The sequence below is a fragment of the Myotis myotis genome, unplaced genomic scaffold, assembly GCF_014108235.1.
Source record: "Myotis myotis isolate mMyoMyo1 unplaced genomic scaffold, mMyoMyo1.p scaffold_m19_p_13, whole genome shotgun sequence".
NCBI classification, from domain to species: domain Eukaryota; kingdom Metazoa; phylum Chordata; class Mammalia; order Chiroptera; family Vespertilionidae; genus Myotis; species Myotis myotis.
Window position 1 is genome coordinate 14,814,824 of NW_023416317.1, and position 22,791 is coordinate 14,837,614.

Below are 22,791 nucleotides of genomic sequence, written 5' to 3' on the forward strand. Positions count from 1 at the left end.
GATCTTACTTTCCAGTTCTTGCAGGTATACAAGAATTCCTAGATCATATGATTTTCTATATGCACCATTTTACATTCCCACCAATAATGCACAAGGGTTCCAATTTCCTCCATTAAACCATTTTAAAAAATCTATTTTTATTGATTTTAGAGAGGAAGGAAAAAGGAGATAGAAACATCAATGATGAGAAAGAATGAATGATCGGCTTCCTCCTTCCACACTGGGAATCAAACCGTGACCACCTGGTTCATAGGTCAAAACTCAACCACTGAGCCTGTGGCTGGGCTTTTAAACCATTAAGTGTACAGTTCAGTGGCATCAAGCACACCTTCAATGCCACACAATTTTAGAAACTTTCAACACCCCAAACAGAAACCCTGTACCCACTAAGCAGAATCTCCCATTTCATACACTCTCCCAGGCCCAGCAAGCTCCACTCCACTTTCCGTCTCTAAATTTGTTCACCCACCCTAGGTTTCTCAAACAAGTGGATCATCTATGCCAGGGGTGGGCAATCTTTTTTCTGCCAAGGGCCATTTGGATAATTATAACATTCGTAGGCCATATAAATAATCAACTTAAAAATTAGCCTGCTATATTTGGTCAAACATGTAATTAACTCATCCCTAATGCCTTGGCAAGGCTTTATACAATCTGCAGGCCGGATGTTCCCCACTCTTGATTATGTTATACTATATATCAGAACTTCGTATGATTCATTCGTAGCATCACATAATATAGACCATTTTCTTTTAGACCATTTTTTAAACAGAACCCCACAGGATTGTCTTGGCTTTCACTTGAATATATAAACACCATATGTAATACCATCTTATATACTTAAGTATACTTCTGAGAAAAAGTCTACATTTTTTCTATCAACGGTAACTGACAAACTTTTCATCAAAAGCAATGTAAAAAATATCTTGTGAGATGTGAAGTTTTCTTGGTTTGAAATTAGCAAAGTACATAAAAATAAAAGGATCTGGAAAATATCCTTCAGTTTTCATTCCAGAGGAACTGGGGGAAAAGAACTCCTCTCTTGGAACCAAATTTTTAGGGAAATGTTGTTGATATAAAGTCATGTTGCATTTCATGTTCTTTTACCATTCCTATGCCATAAGCATCTATAGACTCAAGTGACGGGCCTTTTTAAATTCAAAATAGTGTGGCAGTTAACTAGTTTAAGTCCTTATCTCATATCTCACGTACCATTGTGCTTTCCCTGCAGATCATTGCTGAATCACATACAACCTTTCACTTTTTTCCATTCTAAAAAACAGGAAAAGTTTCACCACTCAAGAAAAAGAGATACTGAAAATTTTCTCTCTCTCTCTCTCTCTCTCTCTCTCTCTCTCTCTCTCTCTCTCTATATATATATATATATATATGGCTAAGTTACCTATTGTATGTCCGTCTGACTGGTACATATGACGTGCAATGGCAATTTAAAAATAAATGTTGACTCGTGTGTGTGCGATACATATAAAGCACTCGCTGGTGCCAATCTAGACAGAGTAGGAATATTCCTACCTGAACAAGTTTTCGGACATGGTCAGTTATAATGTTGCTTTCTCTCAAGTTCAAACAGCGTGTGACATTAAAGTTGTAAATACTTCATCACAAGGGAAATTAGTCAAGCACTCAAAGTGTTTTTACTCTTAATGTGGTATACAGGGAGATATTAGAATAAGTTTAATCAATTTATCAGTCATTGTTTTTATCAATGTTTTTATATCATGTCTTTGTTATAATGTTTATCAATTTATTTTCATATATATTTTACTAATTTTCTTTCATCTCTGACATTCTACTATAGAGAAAGGGCGAATAGTGATATTAAAATATTTCTTCTAATTAATTTCCTTTCAATGTGCAAGAATCTGTGCACCGGGCCACTAGTTAAATTTTAATATTCAGTGATGTGCTCAGCTAGCACAGCTGTACTATATAAACAACTGAACAACCACCTTGCAAAGACTTTAACTTATGATTAGAATTTTAAATTTACAAGTAACTAAAGGGTTCTTTATTCTGTTCCATTGACCTATGTGTCTGATAACAAAATGACTAATGAGAAGGTAGCACACAGATACAGAGTAGGTTTCCTGGACAAAAGAATGATTCATGTCCTAGGTGGGACAGTACAAGATTTCATCATACCACTCAGAATGGCATGCAATTAAAAATGTATTGTTTCTTTCTGGAATTTTTCATATAAAATTTTTGCACCACAGTTAATCAAAGTTAACAGAACGTAAAGTGAATATGTGGATAAGGGAGGACTTTAAGAGACTCACTTCAGATGTAAAGACACACACAAACTAAAAGAGATGATAAAAGAAGGACATTATATAATGATAAAAAGGTCAATCAAACAAGAGGATATAATGTATAAATATTTATGTACCCATAAATATATGAAGCAATTATTAACAGACATAAAGGGGGAAATAGCAATGTAATAATAGATGTTAATACCCACTTATATCAGAAAATCAGTAAGAAAATATTGACCATACATGAAATGTTAGACCAGATGTAATTCACAGATATATACAAAACAGCCTAACCAAAAGCAACAGAATGCACATTTTTCTTGAGTGCACACAGAATATTATCCAGGATAGATCATGCGTAAGAACACAAAACAGGTCAATAAATTTTTGAAGACTGAAATAATACCAAACACTGTTTTCCAACCACAATAGTATGAAACTAAAAATGAATTAGAAGGAAACTGAAAAATCACAAACGTGGATATTAAACAACATGCCACTCAATAACCAATGGGTCAAAGAGGAAATCAAAAAAATTTCAAAAAATACCCTAAGACAAAATGGAAATACAACAACCGAAAGTTATGAGATGTAGTAACAGCAATTCCAACAATAAATGCCTACATCAAGAAACAAGAAAAATCTCAATCTATACCTTAAGGAACTAGAAAAAGAAAAATGACAAGTTAGTAGACGTAGCATGAGTGGGGGGGGGGGGGGAGATGGAGGTTTAATGGGGGATTAGGACACATTTGTAATACCTTAACTAATAAAGAATTTTTAAAAAAAGTTAGTAGACGTTAGGAAATAACACAGCAGAAATAAAATAGACTAAAAAGACAATACAAAAGATAAATGAAACTAAGAGCTGGTTCTTTGAAAAGATAAAATTGACAAATCTTCAGCTAGATTCACCAAGAAAAAAGATCTCAAAGCAAAAATGAAAGCTATGTTATAGCTGATACCACAGAAATGTGAAGAATCATGAGAAGACTATGAAAAATTATATACCAAGAGATTTTGGAATCTATAATGGATAAATTCCTAGCAACATAAATCTAACAAGACTAAATTATGAATAGAATAAACAGACTAGTAAGGAGAATGAGTAATCAAAAACCTCCCAATAAGTCCACAACCAGATGGCTTCACTAGTAAGTTATACCAAACATTCAAAGAAGAATTATTACCAATACCTTACAAGAAAATTGAATAAGGGAATGCTTCAAAGCTAATTTTATGAAATGAATATTACCCTGATACTGAAACCAGAAAAGTATGCCACAAGAAAGTATAATCACAACCCAATACCCCTCATGAACACACATGCAAAAATCACCAGCAAATATTAACAAAGTGAATTCAACAATACATTAAAATAATTATACACCATGAGGAAGTTTGATTTATTTCAGGGATACAAGGATGATTCAATACACGCAAATCAATGAGATATACCACTTTAATAAATAAAGAATACAGATTATATGATCATCTCAACAGAGGCAGAAAAGCATTTGACAAAATTCAACTTACATCCTATATAATAAAAGGCTAATATGCAAATAGACCGAACAACGGGACAACCGGTCAATATGATGTGCACTGACCCCCAGGGGACAGCAACACAGGAACTGCCCCCTGGTGGTCAGTGTGCTCCCATAGGCAGAGTGCCACTCAGCCAGAAGCCCTGGGCGGGGCTCATGGCTGGCAAGCGCAGCAGCGATGGCAGGAGCCTGTCCCGCCTCCGTGGCAACGCAAAGGATGTCCAACTGACAACTTAGGCCCACAGAGAGGGGGCCTAAGCCATCAGTCGGAAATCCCCCGAGGGCTCCCAGACTGCGAGATGGTGCAGTCCGGTCTGAAGGACACCCCCCCAGTGCACGAATTTCATGACCTGGCCTCTAGTTTATAATAAAAACTCTCCAAGTGAGTAGAGAGGAAATGTACCTCAACATAACAGAGGTTTACATATGCAATGATGAAAAGTTGAAAGCTTATTTTAAGACAGGAACAAGACAAAGTTTGCTCACTCTCGCCACTTTGATTCAAGACTAGAGGCCCGGTGCACAGATTCGTGCAATGGTGGGGTCTCTCAGCCTGGCCTGCACCCTCTTAGAATCCGGGACCCCTTAAGGCAGCGGTTCTCAATCTGTGGGTCGCGACCCCTTTGGCAGTCAAATGACCCTTTCACAGGGGTCGCCTAAGACCATCCTGCATATCAGATATTTACATTACGATTCATAACAGTAGCAACATTACAGTTATGAAGTAGCAACGAAAATAATTTTATGGTTGAGAACCACTGCCTTAGGGGATGTTGGACTACCGGTTTCCGTCCAATCTCCAGGGCCTGCGGAGATCGGGCTAAAACCAGCAGTCTACCATCCCCCAACAACGCAGTAGGCAGCCAGGGAGGAACCCAAGGCTGGGCAGGGCGCCATAACGCTCCACTCATCCCGGCCCTGCTGCGCCTGCTGCCACTCAGTAGGACAATGCCACAGAGGCAGGAGAGGCTCACACCGTCGCGCTGTGCTCGCCAGCTATGAGCCCAGCGTCTGCCACTCGTCAGTCAGCTGAGTGGCTCTCGCACTGTGGGAGCGCACTGACTGCCAGCGGGCAGCTCCTGTGTTGAGCATCTGCCCCTGGTGGTCAGTGTGTGTCATAGTGACCAAATGGTCGCATAGGCTTTTATTTACTAGGTGTAGTAACACATATGTTGATATATATGCGGTTTGATATGTATGCTATTTTGTTGTATTGACAAGCTTCAAAACTTATGTCAAATTTGCTGAAGGTATTAACATCATAGATATCTTTACACTTAAAAATGTCAAATTTCATGCCAAAAATAGAGCATTTGCGGGACTTTTTAATTCATTATTTTGAAGAGAAGTGCTGCTGAATATTTCGGGAAGCTTATGGTGAACATGCTCCATCTCAAGATACTGTAAACACTGGTTTAAACGCTTTAAAAGTGATGATTTCGGTATGAAAGACAAAGAACGTCCAGGTCAACCAAAGAATTTTGAAGACTAACAATGACAAGCATTATTGGATGAAGATTTGTGTCAAACTCAAAAACAACTTGCAGAAAGATTAAATGTTGCTCAGCAAACAATTTCCAACCGTGTACAAACAATGGGAAAGATTTTAAAGGAAAGAAAATGGGTGCCACATCAACTGAATGAAAGACAAATGGAAAACTGAGAAGTCATCAATAAAATGTTGCTTCAATGGCACAAAAGAAATCGAATTGTGACTGGCGATGAAAAGGGGACTTGAGAATCCCAAATGCACAAAAATCATGGGTTGATACAGGTCAACCATCAACATCAACTGCAAGGCCAAATCGCTTCCGAGAGAAGACAATGCTCTGTGTTTGGTGGGATCAGGAAGGGGAGGTGTATTATGAGCTTCTAAAATAAGGTGAAACTGTTGATACTGATTGCTACCGACAACAAATAATCAATTTGAACCACGCTTTGATGATGAAACGATCTGAATGTTCCAGAAGACACGGCAAAGTAATTTTGCTTCATGATGACGCACCATCACACACTTCAAAACCAGTTAAAGATACGTTAAAAGATCTTGCCTAGGAAGTGTTAACCCACCTACAGTATATACCAGACCTTGCTCCTTCAGATTACCACTTGTTCTGATTGATGGCACATGCACTTTCTGAGCAGCACTTTAAAACATTTGAAGAAGTGGAAAATTGGGTCTCTGAATGGTTTGCCTCAAAACAAGAAAAGTTCTATTGGGACGGTATCTACAAATTACCTGAAAGATGAGGAAATGTGTAGCTAGCGATAGACATTACTTTGAATAAAGCACTTTTGATGTTTCCCTTGAAATTATCATGTTTTCTTTAGTTACAAAATCCTCATTATTAACCTGTACACTGTACACCTAGTATATACTAGAGGCCCAGCACACGGAATTTGTGTGCAGGTATGATCCCTAGGCCTGGCCTATCAGGGCCATCTTCCCGAGCTGCTTGTAGCCGGCTCCGCCCCCCACCGCCACCAATCCCCGGTTCCGCTTTTGCTATTGGGTGATCTGTGCCTGACGGCTGGGAGAAGGAACCAAGAGGTCGGCTGTTCCCGCCTGCTTGCTGGCCCCGCCCCTGCTGTGGGTGGCCATCAGGCAATTGGAGACTGCCGGCCAGGAAAACAACCAAGAGATGGTCAGGGCGCCGCACAGTGACTGGTCTAGCAGTCATTCTGCCGTTAGGATCACTTTGCATATATAGGACTAGTGGCCCAGTGCATGAAATTCGTGCACACGGGGGGGGGGGGGGTGTCCCTCAGCCCGGCCTGCACCCTCTCCAATCTGGGACACCCCTGAGGGATAGGGCCTAAACTGGCAGTTGGACATCCCTCTCGCAAACCGGGACCACTGGCTCCTAACCACTTACCTTCCTGCCTGCCTGCTTGCCCCTAACCACTCTGCCTGCCGGCCTGCTTGCCCTCAACTGCACGCCCCCCCCCCCCCCCCCCCGCCAGCCTGCTTGCCCCCAACCGCCTCTGCCTTGACCCTGCCACCATGGCTTTGTCTGGAAGGATGTCCAGAAGGTGTCCCCGTCTAATTCGCATATTAACCTTTTATTAGTATAGAGGCCTGGTGCATGGGTGGGGATCAGCTGGCCTCCCCTAAAGGGGGCTCTGGATCGGGGTGGGGGTCCCTGCTGGGGGCGGGGGCTGGCCTGGGCGAGAAGCCACAGGCAGTTTTCAGGCTGGCCATGCCAATTGGGGTGGGGGTCCCCACTGGGGGGCGGGGCCAGCCTGAGCGACGACGGGCCTGGGGTGGCTTGCAGGTCGGCCACTCCTCCAATCAGGGTGGGGGTCCCCACTGGGGGGCGTGGCCCTGGGCAGTTTGCAGGCCAGCCACACCCCTGGCTTTGTCAGGGAGGACGTCCAAAAGACATTTGGTCTAATTAGCATATTACCATTTTATTAGTATAGAGGCCCTGTGCACAAATTCATGCACAGGTGGGGTCCTTCAGCATGGCCTGCAGGGATCAGGATGAAACCGACAATCCAATGCCACCTGCCGCTCCTGCTCAACCTGTCCCCAGTGTGCCTGCTGCAGCTCACGCCCAGTCAGTCCTGATCTGGGGAAGCTCTGTGGGACACCCTTGCCAGCCTGGGATCTGGATCCATCCTGCTGGCCTTAGCACTGGTTGTTGGGAGCCACCTGGCAGCCGCTTTTATTTCATCCTTATGGAGCGTCTAAGGAGGGGAAGCGGCTGCAGTCAACCGGTTGTTCAGTTGCTTAGGCTGATATATATGTAGATAGCTAAGATAGGGAAGCAACTTAAGTGTCTATGAATGAATGAATGAAGAAATTTAGTATGAATACATACAATATTCATACACACAATGGAATATTATTCTGCCATAAAAAAATGAAATCTTAGTATTTGAGTCAACATGGATGGACCCTGAGGACATTATGCTACGTGAAATAAGTCAGAGAAAGACAAACACCATATACTAATAATCTCACTTATATGTGGAAACAAAAAAACAAACGCATAGATATAGAGAACAGTTGGTGTGGTAGAGGAAGTGGGTGAAAGAAGGGTCAAAACAAACAAGCTACCAGCTATACAATAAGACATGGAGACATAACTTACATCATGGTAACTACAGCTGACCATTCAACAGTGTGAAGGTTAGAGGCATCAACTTCCAGCAAAATTGAAAATCCACATATAACTTCAGTTGGCCCTGCATATTCAGATTTCTGGCAGCAGAGTAACCCTTGAACAACACAGGTTTGAAACTGTGTGGATCAATGGAGCTACACAAGTCAATTAGAAAAAACCCACATATAACTGGACCAGTGCAATTCAAACCCATGTTGTTCAATGGTCAATTGTATTAAAAATACCATATTGAATATTTGCAAGTTGCTAAAAGCATAAATCTTAAAAGATCTCATGAAAAGAAAAAGTTTTAACTATGGTGCTAAATGTTCTTGTGATCATTTCAAAAATATAAAATTTTTAAATCATGATGTTGTACACCTGAAACTAATATACATGTCAGTTATACATCAATTGAAAAAAAAGGTAAAGAGAGCAGAAAGTTATTTTAAAAACAGAAAAAACGATTTTTGAGATAGATAGGTAGAGGCCTGAAAGAATTCATGTAAGCATGAAGACCTATGATAATGGTACCCACCTAACATGGATATTACCTTATTACTATGTAAAACTTTTAAATGAGCATGTAAAAACATGCTCAACATAATTAGTTACTCAATATCATTAGTTCACAATTATAATTGTGAACAAAGATATAGAGTAATTGGAACCCTCATACACTGCAGATGTGGAAATATAAAATGGTACAAGTATTCTGGAAAACAGTTTGATAGTTCCTCAAAATGCTAAACATACAGTTACTATATGGCTTAGCAATGCTATTCATCTCTCCCAAGACACCTGCAAGTATATCTCTACATAATAACTTGCACATGAATGTTCATAGCAGTATACTCATAATAGCCAAAAAGTAGAAGTAACCCAAATGCCCATCAACTAATGAAGGAATAAACAAATTATAGGAAATTCATAAAATGAGTATTTTTCAGTAATAAAAGAAAATGAAGTATTAACCCATAACACAACATGGATGAACTTTAAAACATTATGATAAAGTGAAAAAAAAAACCCAGACACAAAAAGACCACACATTAGGTATGATTCCAATTATATGAAATGTCTGGAATAGGCAAATCTAGAGCTAGAAAGTAGATTAGTGGTTGCCTAGACATGGAGAGGAGGGAGGAAATGGAATGACTGCTGATGGGTACTGGGTTTCTTTTTAGAGCGATAAAAATGTTCTAAAATTCATTGTGATGATGGTTATACAACTCAATACAAAAACTGAACTGTACTCTTTAAAAAACACTAGTTTATAAAAAGGTTTCATTTTATACTATGGGATTATATCTCAATAAAATTGTTATAAAGAAGTGAAAAACCAAGAGATCCTTTTACTTTTTAACTTACCAAAAACTTTGACTTCCTTAAATTATTAAACTTTAAATTACTTGAACTTAATTACAATTATGACTTTAATCTTAAGTAAAATTTAAACCAAATAACAATTTCTAAACAAATACCTGTTTGCACACCAGTATCCTTCTTAGGAGAGTTCGTAGAATTGATACAGGTGTTCATTTTACCACTGACTTCATCCAAGCCATGTCTTGAATTTGAAATGTTCTTAGTAGATTCATTAAATTCCACTTGAACTGTATCAAATGGAAGAGAAATAAATTTTGTGATAACATAATAGTTCAGGAATATTAATAGAAATTATGAGTAGCAGTAACTATGCGCAAGTCTTTAATTAATCAATATGAACAATGCAAAATAATTTAGAAGGGCTAGCCTAATGTTTCTTATAAAAAGTTACCTTCATTCTAATCCCTTCTTGAATATAGGGAGACTACTCAATAGATGTCTCGATAAAAATAGGTACAAAATATTCACTTTACATACTCTGAGCAAAATAAAAAAACATATATGAAAAGTATATTATTATTTAGTTGTACTCTTAAGACAATTTCCCAAATAAAATGCGTATTATAAAGATACATTAGTTCAAGGTCTAAAATTCTTTTAAAAATATTTAATTAATAGTTGTGTTAAAAGTATTAAAAATAGTCAATTATTTAAAATCAACTTCAAAAAATATTACAAATAGAATTCTAGTTAAGTATTTACCGCCAAGATTTTTAATCAGCCTAGAAGGGTCATGTCCCTTTTGAGCCAATTCTCGGATCCTCTGTTCTTGCTTTAGTCTCTGTGCCAGCTCCTGTGCTCTCTGCACTGTCTGGAAGAGTTCATTTGTCTTGACAGTTATAATTTCCTATCAATATTAAAGTAAAGAAATGTATTAAGTAAATTACCAAACACATACAAACTTAAATATTCTCTCTCAGTAGATATTTTCTAAGCTCCTTCTATGTACCCAGTTGTATTCAAGATACTAGAAGAGTCAACAGAGAAAATTCCTTCCCTTTGGTAGCTTACATTTTAATATCTGTTTTTTTAAAGCAGTCAGTCTTTAATTTCAGTCACTCTGGTAGATATAAAATGGCATTTCATTGTGGTTTTAATTTACATTTCACTGATAACAAATGGGACTGAGCTATTTTTAAATATTCACTGGCTGTTTTTCTTCTGTAAAGTGGTAAAGTACCTGTTCCAGACTTTTGCTCATTCTTCCATTGGGTTTTTGTCTTTTTTGTTGTTGGTTTATACAATTTTAATTTTTTAAGATTATTATTATTGATTTCAGAAAGGAAGGGAGAAAGAGAGCTAGAAACATCAGTGAGAGAGAATCACTGATTGGCTGCCTCCCGCATGACCCCCATGGGGAATAGAGCCCACAACTCAGGCATATGCCCTGACTAGGAATCGAACCGTGACCTCCTGGTTCATAGGTCAACGCTCAACCATTTAAGGCACACTGGCCAGGCTATTTTTCAATTAGAGTTGACATACAATATTATATTACTTTCAGGAGTACAACATAGTGACTAGACATTTATATACTTACAACATACCAACAAGTCTAGTAGTACCTACCCATCTGACACCACATAGACATTACAATATTATTGACCATATTCCCACTGCTGTACTTTACATCCCCATGACTGTTTTTATGACTGGCAATTTGCACATCTTAAACCATTCCCCTTTTTCACCTAACCCTCCTCTCCATCTGCCAAACCATCAAAATTATCTCTTTATCTATGAGTCTCTCTATGTGCTGTTTATTTTGGTTTTTAGATTCCACATGCAAGTGAAATCATGGTATTGACTTTTCTCTTACTCACTCACTTCATTTAGCATAATTCCCTCTACATCAATTCCATGTTGTTGGAGATGGCAAGATTCCATTCTTTATTTGTGACTTAGTAATATTCCATTGTACATATGTACCACCTGTTTTACACATTTGTCTATTAATGGACACTTAGTTTAATTCCATATCTTGGCTGCTGTAAATAATGTTGCAATGAGCATAGGGATATATATGTCTTCATGAATCAGTGTTTGGGGTTTCTTCAGATAAATACCCAGAAGTGGAATTGCTGGGTCCTTCTTTGTCTCTTGCTATAGCCTTTGTTTTATAGTCTATTTTGTCTGATATAAATATTGCTACCCCAGTTTTTTTGCTGTTTCCAGTGCATGAAATATCTTTTTTCATTGCTTTATTTTCAGTCTGTGTCTTCCTAGCTGAAGCGGGTCTCCTGTATGTAGTATATGTATGGATCTTGTTTTCTTATCCATTCAGCCACCCTATTTCTTTCATTTGGAGCATTTAATTGATTTTCATTTAAAGTAACTATTGGTAGGTATGTAGTTACTCATGTTTTATATTTTTATTTTTTGTCTTTTGAATTACAAATGTTCGATGTCCCTTGAACATTTCTTGTAATACTGGTTTGATGATGAATGCCTTTAGCCTTTTCTTATCTGGCAAGCTCTTTAATTGTCCTTTGATTCTAAATGACAGCTTTGCTAGATAAAGTAATCTTGGTTGTAGGTCCTTGCTTTTCATCACTTTAAATATTTCATACCAATCCCTTCTGGCCTACCAGTTTCCTTGAGAAATCGGCTGACGGTTTGTGGTAGCTCCTTTGTACGTAATTAACTGATTTTGTCTTGCTGATTTAAAGATTCTTTGTCTTTAACCTTTGACATTTTAATTATGATGTGTCTTGGTGTGGTCCTCTTTGGGTTCATCTTGTTTAGGACTCTCAGTGCTTCCTGGGCTTGTATGTCTATATTCTTCACCAGTTTAGGAAAATTTCCCATCATTATTTCTTTAAATAGATTTCCAGTTCCTTGCTCTCTCTTCCCCTTCTAGTACTCCTGTGTTAAGAATGTTAGTATGATTGAAGTAGTCCCAGAGACCCCTTAATGTAGCCTCATTTTTGGGGATTTTTTTTCTTGTTGCTGTTCTGATTTTCTGCTACTTTATCTTCCAAATCTCTGCTTCATTTAAACTATTATTGATTCCCTTGAATATATTCTTCATTTCAGTCATTGTATTCTGCACATCTGATTGGCTCTTTTTTTATATTTTCTATCTCCATTTTTATGTTTCCTGTCTCTTTGTTGAAGTTCTCACTGAGATAATCTAACTATTCATTCTTCCCTGAATTTCACTGATCATCCTTATAACGAGTGTTTTGAACTCTACATCTCGTAGACTGCATGTCTCCATTTTATTTAATTAGTTTTCTGGTATTTTGTTCTGTTCTTTCATTTGGGACATGGTTCTTAGTCTCCTCATTTGCCTGCCTTCCTGCATTTATTTATATGTATTATGTAGAACTGCTATGTCTCCCAGTCTTAGTACAGTGGCCTTATGTAATAGGTGTCCTATGGTACTGACTGGCTCAATCTACCTGGTCCTATGTGTGGGTTGTGTGTTCTGTGGAATTGACCCTCAGGCTGACTGGTTGTGAAGGCTGGCCTTGTTTACAGCACAGGAACTCTTGTGCAGGGATTTTCCCTAATTTTATCAAGGCTCTGGTGCCTGCAGAGTCTACCGTTTCGGTGTATCCTTTGTGGAGGTGATTGCGTGGTACTCTGGTGTGGTCTGAAGCTGGCACTGGGTGTATTTGTTCTGGAGCATCTTAGGAGAGGCTCTGGTGCAGCCAAGGTAGGCTACTGCCTATGCCCTGCCCGGGGCCACTTGGTATAAGACAAAGTGACCTGAGGATGGTTGCCATTGATGCTGGGCTTGGTGGTATGTGGGAGAGGCTAAGCTATGAGCTGAGGCAAGCTGCCACTAGTGCCAGAGTTGGGGCTGCCTAGCAAGAGATACAGAACACATTGAGGCCCGATGTTACTTATCTGGAGTTTGTGAACCCTTGAGATTTCAGGACTGTCTGAGGCATGAGCTAAGACAGGCTGTTTGTATGGAAAAGCCACTGGAAGCAACTTGGGTGGGCCCAAAAGTTGGGTGGGGCAGGGTATCAGGGAATCAATAGATGGGATGACTGCTATTAGCCAGAATGATGAATAGTCAGATCTGGCATCGCTTAAGCCTGCAGGCTGGGTGTGGGTTGGGCACAACAAAGAAACAATGGCTTCTGCCAGCACTTAAGTCTAGGAGAAAGCTGACCATACAACCCTTGGCCTGAAGCCAGACAATTCAGTTCTACTCCATATGTCCACTGAGCTTTTCAAGTTGCTGCCCCAGAGCTGAAGATCAGAGTGAGTGACTGTCAGCAAGTAAGTCTGTGCACTCTAGGACACCTCCATCTTACTCCACAATCTCTGCTGGTTTTGAAGTCAAAGTTAGGGGGGACTTCTCTTCCTGGCAATGGAACCCTGGGCTGGGGAGCCTGCTATGGAGCTGGGACTCCTCGCTCCTCAGGGGGACCTCTGCAGCTGAGACATCCCTCTCAATTTTTAACCACTACATGCAGGTGTGGAAACAGCCAGATCCACATCTCTGTGCTTCCTACCAGTCTCCACGTGGCTTCTTCTGTATATCCTTAGTTATAAGACTTCTGTTCAGCTAGACTTCAGGTGATAATCAATGATAGCTGTTCTGCAGTTTAGCTGTAATTTGGATGTAATCGTGGGAGGAGATGAGCACATTTACCTACTCCAACATCTTGACCAGAAGTTTAAACTTTTTCTACAGCTTCGTTAGACCACAAATATAAGAACTAGTTTACATTCAATTTATACTAATAAAGCTTTCAAAGTTTCTAAACCAATGGTCAATTCCATCAGAATTCTATTAAGATTAAAAATAGATTACTAAGAGGTAAAACACAAATCTTATGGGCATTTATTGCAATTCAAGCAAAAGATACTTTGATTTTTTTCATGTATATAGCTATACATGAAAAAACACCACATAGTTAACTATTTCATAGTAGTTGACTCAGCCTATTCAACATAATGAAATCAGAACCCAGACCATGTGTCCCTTCACTAATTTTGAAGGCTGCAAGTGCAAAAGGCAAGAAATGTTGGCTTTCAGCCCCACCTCCCTACTCCAAAGGAAGTGCTCTATGTTCTACTTTGTAAACCTCAAGAATCTTTGGTAATTGATGTCAATGTATGAGTTGCTCTTTGTCAACTCAGCTTGACACCACCATACCTATACTGTCTGTACCATTTAATATAGCAATTCTCCAAGCCAACCAGATATCTACTCTTTTTATTTTCACGTATTTATTTTTTGGATATCTAGTCTTTTTAAAAGACCCTTAATTAGCACAGAGGAAACCTCTAACATAGCAACAAACTGTATTATCAATCCCTGTCAATCACTCTACATATAAATGCTCCTATTCACCAGAGAATACAGACAAAAAGGCCAATCATTTTCTTAACATTTCTAGAACATTAATATATTAAAAATCACTTAGAAACATTTCAAGACCAAGCACGTGGATAATTTTTGTTTTGTGCTATAACAACTCATCTTGACTTCCTTCTTAGTGGAGAAAAAAACCCAAGCAATATAACATTTGTGAACTAATCACTAATCATTTGAAATAAAACCTTCTCCAGAATGCTCCTTAACTTTCATAACTTTCTTTATGCAAATCTTTAATGTTTCCCCATAAAGCTTTACAATTTCAAAATACATGAAAATGTTTAACTTTCGGTTATTTTTACTTTAAGAACACATCCACTTTTACTCTAAAATATTACAGTTAGAATATAAATACCTACTTCCTTTTGTTTTTGCTTAAGTATGTCTTCTTCATACTGTTTCTGCATCTCTTCTCGTTCCCGTGCTAGGCGAAGCTCCTCTTCTTGTTCTTCCTTCTTTCTTTGCTCTTCTTGCAACTGCTTCTTCCTACGCTTTTCTTCTACCTGAGCAGAGATGGCTTTCTAGACATAAATAATCATATAAATCACTGCCACAAACTTAAAAAAACCCAGGATGCATTTGCTTTGGTGTTTCTAAACCAAACACCAAAACAAATAAGTTTATCAGTATACAGAAAGTAATTCTCATTCTGACGGAATTCAGGAGAACGAAAAATATCCAATATTAACTTAAGATTTAGTACCATTTCATATATGCAATCTATATATTAAAAATCTTCTCAAAATATTAAGCCAATCTGAGAAAGGCAAATATCACATGATCTCACTTATTTGTGGAATCTAATGAACAAAATGAATTGATTAACAAAATAAGACCCAAAGAGAAGAGATAAACCAAAGAACTTATATACTTACTAGTGGCCCAGTGCACGAATTTGTGCACATCGAAAGGAAATTAATTACAATATTTTGATATCGCTATTTGCCCTTTCTCTACAACATAAGTGTTAACCAAATTCACGATCAACAAATGACAGATTGAAACACATGTGTGATTGGTGCCACCGAGAGCTTTGTCTGTATCATGCATGCGGGAGTCAACTAAGCCTCTTATATATATAAATTAAACTTGCTTAATTAGACCTGCTTTCTGATTTAGTTAAACTTTTTCCAGCCCAGTGAAGCACCCCAACTTCTCTTTCAGGTAATTTTCAGCAACACAGCAGTAAATATCAACACAAAGATTATTATTGTAGATCACGCAGGGAGAACAAAGAGTAAAATACTTAACTGCAGCAGTGTTTGACTATATTCTGCGCAGTCAGAAAACCTGAAGTCATTTTCAAGGTCCACCATTTCTTACTTCTTTTCAGTTGGGTCAAGTTTCTAAATCTCCGTTTTCTGGCTAATGAAAATAGGATTCCACCGAGTCTCCTATCTACCTACTCCAGGCCTTCTGTGAGGATCAAATGAGATGAGACATGTGAAAACGCTTCACAGATATTTGATTAAAGTGTAAAATGTTTCCACCTGGCTATTATACAAGTCATGTTCCTGGGCTGAAGAAACTGCAAGGAGGCTAGTCACTAGGGATAAGAAGCCAGGCATTGCTACATGAGGTGCCCACAGCGACTATTTCCAGGCTGGGCTGGGGGTCATATTTTGCACCATCGGGTCTCGGCAGCGTCAGCTGCGATTTGTTGGGGTGTCGCTCCAGGTGGTGGCGGGGCTGTGTCCCACTTGGGGGAAGCCAAGTGTTGCTCTGTGGGTGCCAGGTCCATGGTGCCGATTATTGTTAAACTAGAGACCCGTTGCACAAAGAGATTCATGCAATAGGCCTTCCATCCCCTGGCTGCTGACACCGGTTTTCCTCTGGCACCCGGGACCCAGGCCTTCGCTCCGGCTGCAGCCGAGAAGCGAAGCCTCTTCAGCCTTCAGTCTTCGCTGCTCCGGCCGGAGCCTGCAGTCTTCGCTCCACACCTGCGTATGCAAATTAACCACCATCTTTGTTGGGTTAATTTGCATATTCTCCTGATTCGCTGGTGAGCGTAGTGGAGGGACGGTCAATTTACATGTTTGTCTATTAGGTAAGATGGCCTGTCACTAGGGAGAGGAAGACGGGCGTTGCTACATTATGTCACTACCCAGTGCCCACAGCCACTGTTTCCAGGCTGGGCTGGGCTGTGGGCCGCATTTTGTGCCATGGAGTCTTGGCAGCATTGGCTGCGATTTGGTGGGCTGTCACTCCAGGGTGGTGGCAGGGCCTGTGTCCTACTTGGGGGAAGCCGAGTATTGCTTTGTCGGCACCAGGTCTGTGGTGCCGTCTCTTTGTAAATGACCAGTGCACGTCACAGCAGCTCCTGCATTGAGTGTCTACCCCTGGTGGTCAGTACACTTCATAGCCAGAGGGACACTTAACATATTAACCTTTTATAGATATCGATATGCATGGACACAGGCAACAGAGTAGTGAAGGCCTGGGGGTGTGGGGAGGGGCTGGGAGGAGGAAAATGGTAGATATCTGTAATAGTATCATCAATAAAAGATATATTATAAATAAATAAATAAATCTATCTATATGCTTTTCTCCTGCTTAAAAAAAAATTCTTCCCTTCTGCCAGCCGGTATGGTTCAGTTGGTTGAGCATCATCCCATATACCAAGATGTTACTGGTTTGATTCCCAGGAAAGGCAGATGCCCGGGTTGTGGGCTCGATCCCCAGTAGAAGACATATAGGAGGCAGCCTATCAGTGTTTCTCTCTCCCTCCCCCTCTGTCTTCCTCTGTGTCTAACATCAATAAAAACATATTTTTAAAAATCTTCCCTTCTGGAAAGCAGGTAGCTGTACTATGAGTATTAACCTAATATAATACCAGTTGGAGTAGGGATTAGATTGATCAAGGGATTGGACAGGGCCAATGCTGTAAGTTTATAATGAATTTTTAATTTCCATTTACTTAGGTATCTATTGGCCATAAATAAGGCAAAGAACAATACTTTACAATGCAATACCTGATGTTCTAACTGTTTTTGTCGCCGCTTGTCTCGTTCTTCAATTTGAGCTGGGTCCAAGAGAGCAGTCATAGAACGGAGAAAGCTGGCAAGATAGATACATTAGCTATTTAAAACCACCAAAATATGAATTTAACAAGATACTAAATCATTTTTGTTTGGAATATATCTATAATCATTTCTACTTTACAGAAAAATACCAAACCTGAAATAGAATATCAACTGAAATACTATAAATATAATAAGTCCTAAAAAAGCATACTTTTTAAAACATCAATAAATACTGAAGTATAAACTTACTTTGTTTTTTGACTGTTTGGGATTGCTACACCTCTAACAGGTTTTGCTATATACTCCTCTTCTAAAGGTTCAATCTGGCTTCCAGTTGTAGGTGTATAAACACTGCTGACATCAGCCAGCTCCTGAGGGTCCGGAGAGATACAGAAGTACTCTGGTTGTTTGTATGTTGACCGAGAGGACAGCTGAGACTGAGAATCAAAATGCACTGCCCATCTGTCATGTTCCTCACCCTAATTATGACAAATAAGAATTGCTAAGAATGTTTCCAATTGTTCTCACATATAAAATCTTAAATGACAATCAAACATGATTTCTAAGTCACCATGCAGAATAAGCATCATAAAAATTAACAAAACTGCTTTTTGTATTGATTCCATATACATTTAGATAAATAGCTTGGAGAATAAGAGAAATTCAAAGAATTAGGAAATTTCTAAAAAGTTACAAGAAACTATGCAAAATGCAGTATTAAATGCATCAATGAAAGGGTCACAAGAATAAATGTAGAATAACTCATATAATCTAGTCTTGTCAAATAGTTTCAGAATATCTTTAAGATTAAAAACTTTGAAATTCACACCTGTCAAAATGGCTAGCATCAATAAATCAACAAACAACAAATGTTGGTGAGGATATGGGGGAAAGGGAACTGTTGGTGGGAATGTAAATTGGTGCATCCACTATGGAAAAGTATGGCGGTTCCTCAAAAAATTAAAAACAGAACTATCTTATGACCCATCAGTTCCACTTCTGGGTATTTATCTGAATAAATAAAAAAATACTAATTCAGAAAGATACATGCATCCCTCTGTTCATTGTTGCATTATTTACAATAGACCAGATATGGAAGCAACCTAAATGTCCATCAACAGACAACTGGATAAAGATGATGTGGTATATAAATATATATATATATATATATATATATATATATATATATATATAGTATATAAATATATATATTATATATATATGAAGAGATGCATATATATATGCATACACGCATACACACACACACAATAGGACAATACTCAGCCATAAAAAAAATGAAATTTTACCATTTGCAACAACATGGATGAACCTAGAGGGTATTATGCTAAGTAAATAAAGTCAGACAGAGAAAGAAAAATACCACATGATTTCTTATACGTGAAATATTTTTTAAAAAAATATATTTTTATTGATTTCAGAGAGGAAGGGAGAAGGAGAGAGAGAGAGAAACATCAATGATGAGAGAGAATCATTGTTTGGCTGCCTCCTGCATGCCCCACACTGAGTATAGAGCACACAACCCAGGCATGTGCCCAGACCTGGAATCGAACCCTGAACTCCTGGTTCATAGGTCAATGCTCAACCACTGAGCCACACCAGTCGGGCTGTCAAATATTAAAAAAAAAAAAAAAAAAAAAAAAAAAAAGCCCAGATTAGCTCAGTGGGTAGAGCATCAGTCTGCAAACAGAAGGGTCCAGAGTTCAATTCCAGTCAAGGACACGTACCTCGGTTGCAGGCTCCTCCCCGGCCCTGGTGGGGTGTGTGTGGGAGGCAACCAATCAATGTGTCTCTCTCACAATAATGTTTCTCTCTCTGTCTTTCCCTCTCCCTTCCACTCTCTCAAAAAATAAAAAATAAAAAAAATCAATGGAAAAAATATCCTTGGGTGAGGATTAACAAAAATAAAAAACAAAACAGAAATGGACTCACAGATACAGAGAACAAGCTGACTGACAGTTGCCGGATGAGAGGGGATTTGGGAGCTAAGTGAAAAAGATAAAGGGATTAATAAGTACAAATCGGCAGTTACAGAATAGTTACAGGGTGTAAAAGACAGCACAGGGAATATACTAGTATTCAATCTATAATAATAAAAGCATAATATGCTAATTAGACCGGACGTCCTTTTGGACGAAGCCCGGGTGGCCTGCTGGCGGCTGGAGGGAAGCCTGGGTTCTGGGTGCCAAAGGGAAGCCGGTGCCATCAGCCGGGGGAAGGAAGGCCCACTCTTGCAGAATTTCGTACATCAGGCCTCTAATAATATAATAACTATGTATGGTGCCAGGTGGGTACTGCACTTATGGCAAGGGAGAATCACTTCATGAATTATATAAATGTCTAACCACTATGCTGTATACCTGAAACTAATGTAATATTGAATGTCAACTGTAATTGAAAAAAATTTTTTCACTTTGAAATTATTTTTTCCATTTATATCCATAAAACTTTGTAAGCTACCTTTGAAGATACAATTTTTTCTTCTATTTTTCTTTGCCCGTTATCTTCTATTTGTTTGTTCAACTCTTCAATCCATTTGCTCTGTTCTTGTTTCACACCACTGAAAGGGTGTTCTGGCAGGACTGCTTCCTAAATAATAGTCATCAATACCATTTAAAGTACAGATTTTTTTTTCTAACGACTTTATATTTACAAATCTTAACCATAGTTTACACAAATTTAATATAATAAATTTATTTCTAAGAACAGAAATAATTTTAAACAAAAAATTCTAGTATACAAGAATTAAGCAGATATGTTTTGATTTTCAGAATCATATTTGTAACATATACTAAAAGATACAAGATAAATACAGGGTGGGTGAAAGTAGGTTTACAGTTCTGAGTACAAAAAAACAGTTTATTCTTGTATTATTATTAATTATTGTATTATTTTCTATACGTACAACTGTAAACCTACTTGTACCCTACCCTGTATAAGGAAAGGAAATTTTCTAATGAAAAAATAGAAAATTATTTCTCCAAAGCAATGATAGTTTCCAAAATTCTAACCTAAAATAGTCTCACTTAGATTTGGAAAGGAGTTATATTGATAATTTAAAATAGATGAATACTGTTCTACATTTGGCTTCAAAATACAAAAAATATTGCCTTTGGATCCAGAGCCAGGAGGATAGGAGACCAACTTTCTCTATTGAATAGTAATGTCTTTTTCTAGGATGCCCTTCTTTTCCATTTCTGCTACTATAGCCCTATCACAATCTATGTCATTTCAATAAGAAAAACATATTGTGCCGTGACTGATGTGGCCCAGTTGGTTGAGTGTCATCCCGTGCACCAGAGGTTATTGGTTCAATTCCCAGTCAGGGCACATACCCAAATTGTGGGTTCGATGCCTGGTTGGGGTACATACAGGACACAACCAATCAATGTTTGTCTCTCACATTGATGTTTCTCTCTCTCTCCCTTCCTCCCTTTTTCCCTCCCACTCTCAAAAAAATCAATGATAATAAAAAAGTAGAATTATCAAAAAACTTATTATAGTGTCCAGATTAAATTTTGAATTCTAAGAAAGCAAAAAATAAAAAAGTACTATAAAAATTTGTTGTTGCTTTACCTTATGAGAGTTAGTATGCTCTAACAAAAAGAAAAGAATGTACTGTATTCTACTCAAATTGCCTTAAATGCAACAGCTAAGCAACAAGCATTTTGTTGTGAAATAACTGCAAGACGTAATTCCAAATAGTTTGACAGAATACAATGGCAATAAACCTCCAAATGTTACTATCTGCCCTTGTTTATACAAGAAATAAAGACAAAAGCTCATAGTTTACAATTACTTTCATAAAAGGATATATTTATACAAAAATAAAATCTTTTAATATCTCAGGTACGCCTACATATCTTTAACAGATTTAAAAAAAAAAAAAGCCATCATATTTATTTAAGCCTAAAAGAGAAACTTCAAAAGGAAGATTATCTTCAGGTAAGTGATTCAACAAGTCTTCTATCTCTAGAAATGTTATTTTAGAGGTCAAAATGGAAAAGAAAAACATGTGGGCCCTCTGAACTCCTTGTAAGAAATTCTCAGCATTGGCACTGTATCACCTTAGAATTCTGTAATCAGTTTCTGAAGTTTGATGTAACCAGATCTGGTTTCAAATTTCAGTGGAGCTGCAAATTATTTAGCACAAATCAAAAATACCTTGAAAATTCCTAAAATGGCTCAAAAAAATGTCTTATACACAAATATTTACACAACCGAGTGGGAAATTTAATAATCAGCTCTCTGGATTAAGTCTTAAATTTTTTTAATTGATTCTTTTTTTTTAAGAAAGAGAAAAACATGGATAGTTTTGTCTCGCACACACACCCCAACAGGGATCGAAGCCTTGCTACCTTTTGGTGTATGGGATGATGCTCCAACCAACTGAGTACACTGCTCAGGGCAGTCTTCAATTTCTTATTCATGGATGTTTACAAAGCCATTACCACCCACTTGCTTGCCACCTGAATAAATCATTTCAGTTGAATTCTTTTTTTCTTCTTTTATTTAAAAAGATTTGTCAAACTTTCCACATCCTGGTGATAGTTTACATGATTAATAAGCAGCTTTTTCATGAAATGCTTGGAGGGGAGTGAGTTCTCAACCTGTATGATCTGACCATCCCATTGACTGAAGATTCTCTTGAATAAAAAAAACAAGGGGGAGGGGAGGAGGAGGAGCATGCTAAAACCAAAGGAAACATTCCTCATGACAGCCATCCAGAACTGAAAAAACCCCCACAAAACACCTCAAAAACAAAACCAATTCACGAACTCCACTTTTTCTATTTTACAACTTTCTATACCTCAATCTTTTTAAAAAATATGTTTTTATTTCAGAGAGGAAGGGACAGGGAGATAGGAACATCAGTGAGAGAGAATCATTGATCGGCTGCCTCCTGCACACCCCATACTAGGGATCAAGCCACAGCCCTGGTATGTGCCCTGACAAGGAATGGAACCGTGACCTCCTGGTTCATAGGTCAATGCTCAACCACTGAGCAATGATGGCCGGGCCTACACCTCACTCTTGATTTTGGCCTTCCTGGCTGAAACAGCTTCCCAGTCCTGCCTCTCCCAA

The 22,791-nt window shown here is 38.4% G+C and overlaps 1 protein-coding gene across 12 annotated transcripts in view; it reads right to left on the reverse strand.

Annotated features, from left to right (window-relative positions):
• The window catches only part of CCDC66 (coiled-coil domain containing 66), a 75,697-nt gene that overhangs the window by 4,313 nt on the left and 48,593 nt on the right, over nucleotides 1-22,791 (reverse strand). For 7 of the 12 annotated variants that reach the window (XM_036331867.1, XM_036331866.1, XM_036331869.1 and 4 more), the window contains 6 exons: nucleotides 20,167-20,295; nucleotides 17,938-18,167; nucleotides 17,638-17,722; nucleotides 15,025-15,186; nucleotides 10,027-10,171; nucleotides 9,420-9,551 (listed from right to left, as the gene is read on the reverse strand). In XM_036331867.1, the coding sequence (XP_036187760.1) occupies nucleotides 9,420-9,551; nucleotides 10,027-10,171; nucleotides 15,025-15,186; nucleotides 17,638-17,722; nucleotides 17,938-18,167; nucleotides 20,167-20,295 (883 nt within the window). Of the gene's footprint in view, nucleotides 1-9,419; nucleotides 9,552-10,026; nucleotides 10,172-15,024; nucleotides 15,187-17,637; nucleotides 17,723-17,937; nucleotides 18,168-19,638; nucleotides 19,696-20,166; nucleotides 20,296-22,791 lie in introns of all 12 variants that reach the window. The other 5 variants (XM_036331876.1, XM_036331871.1, XM_036331875.1 and 2 more) reach the window with 4 other exon arrangements.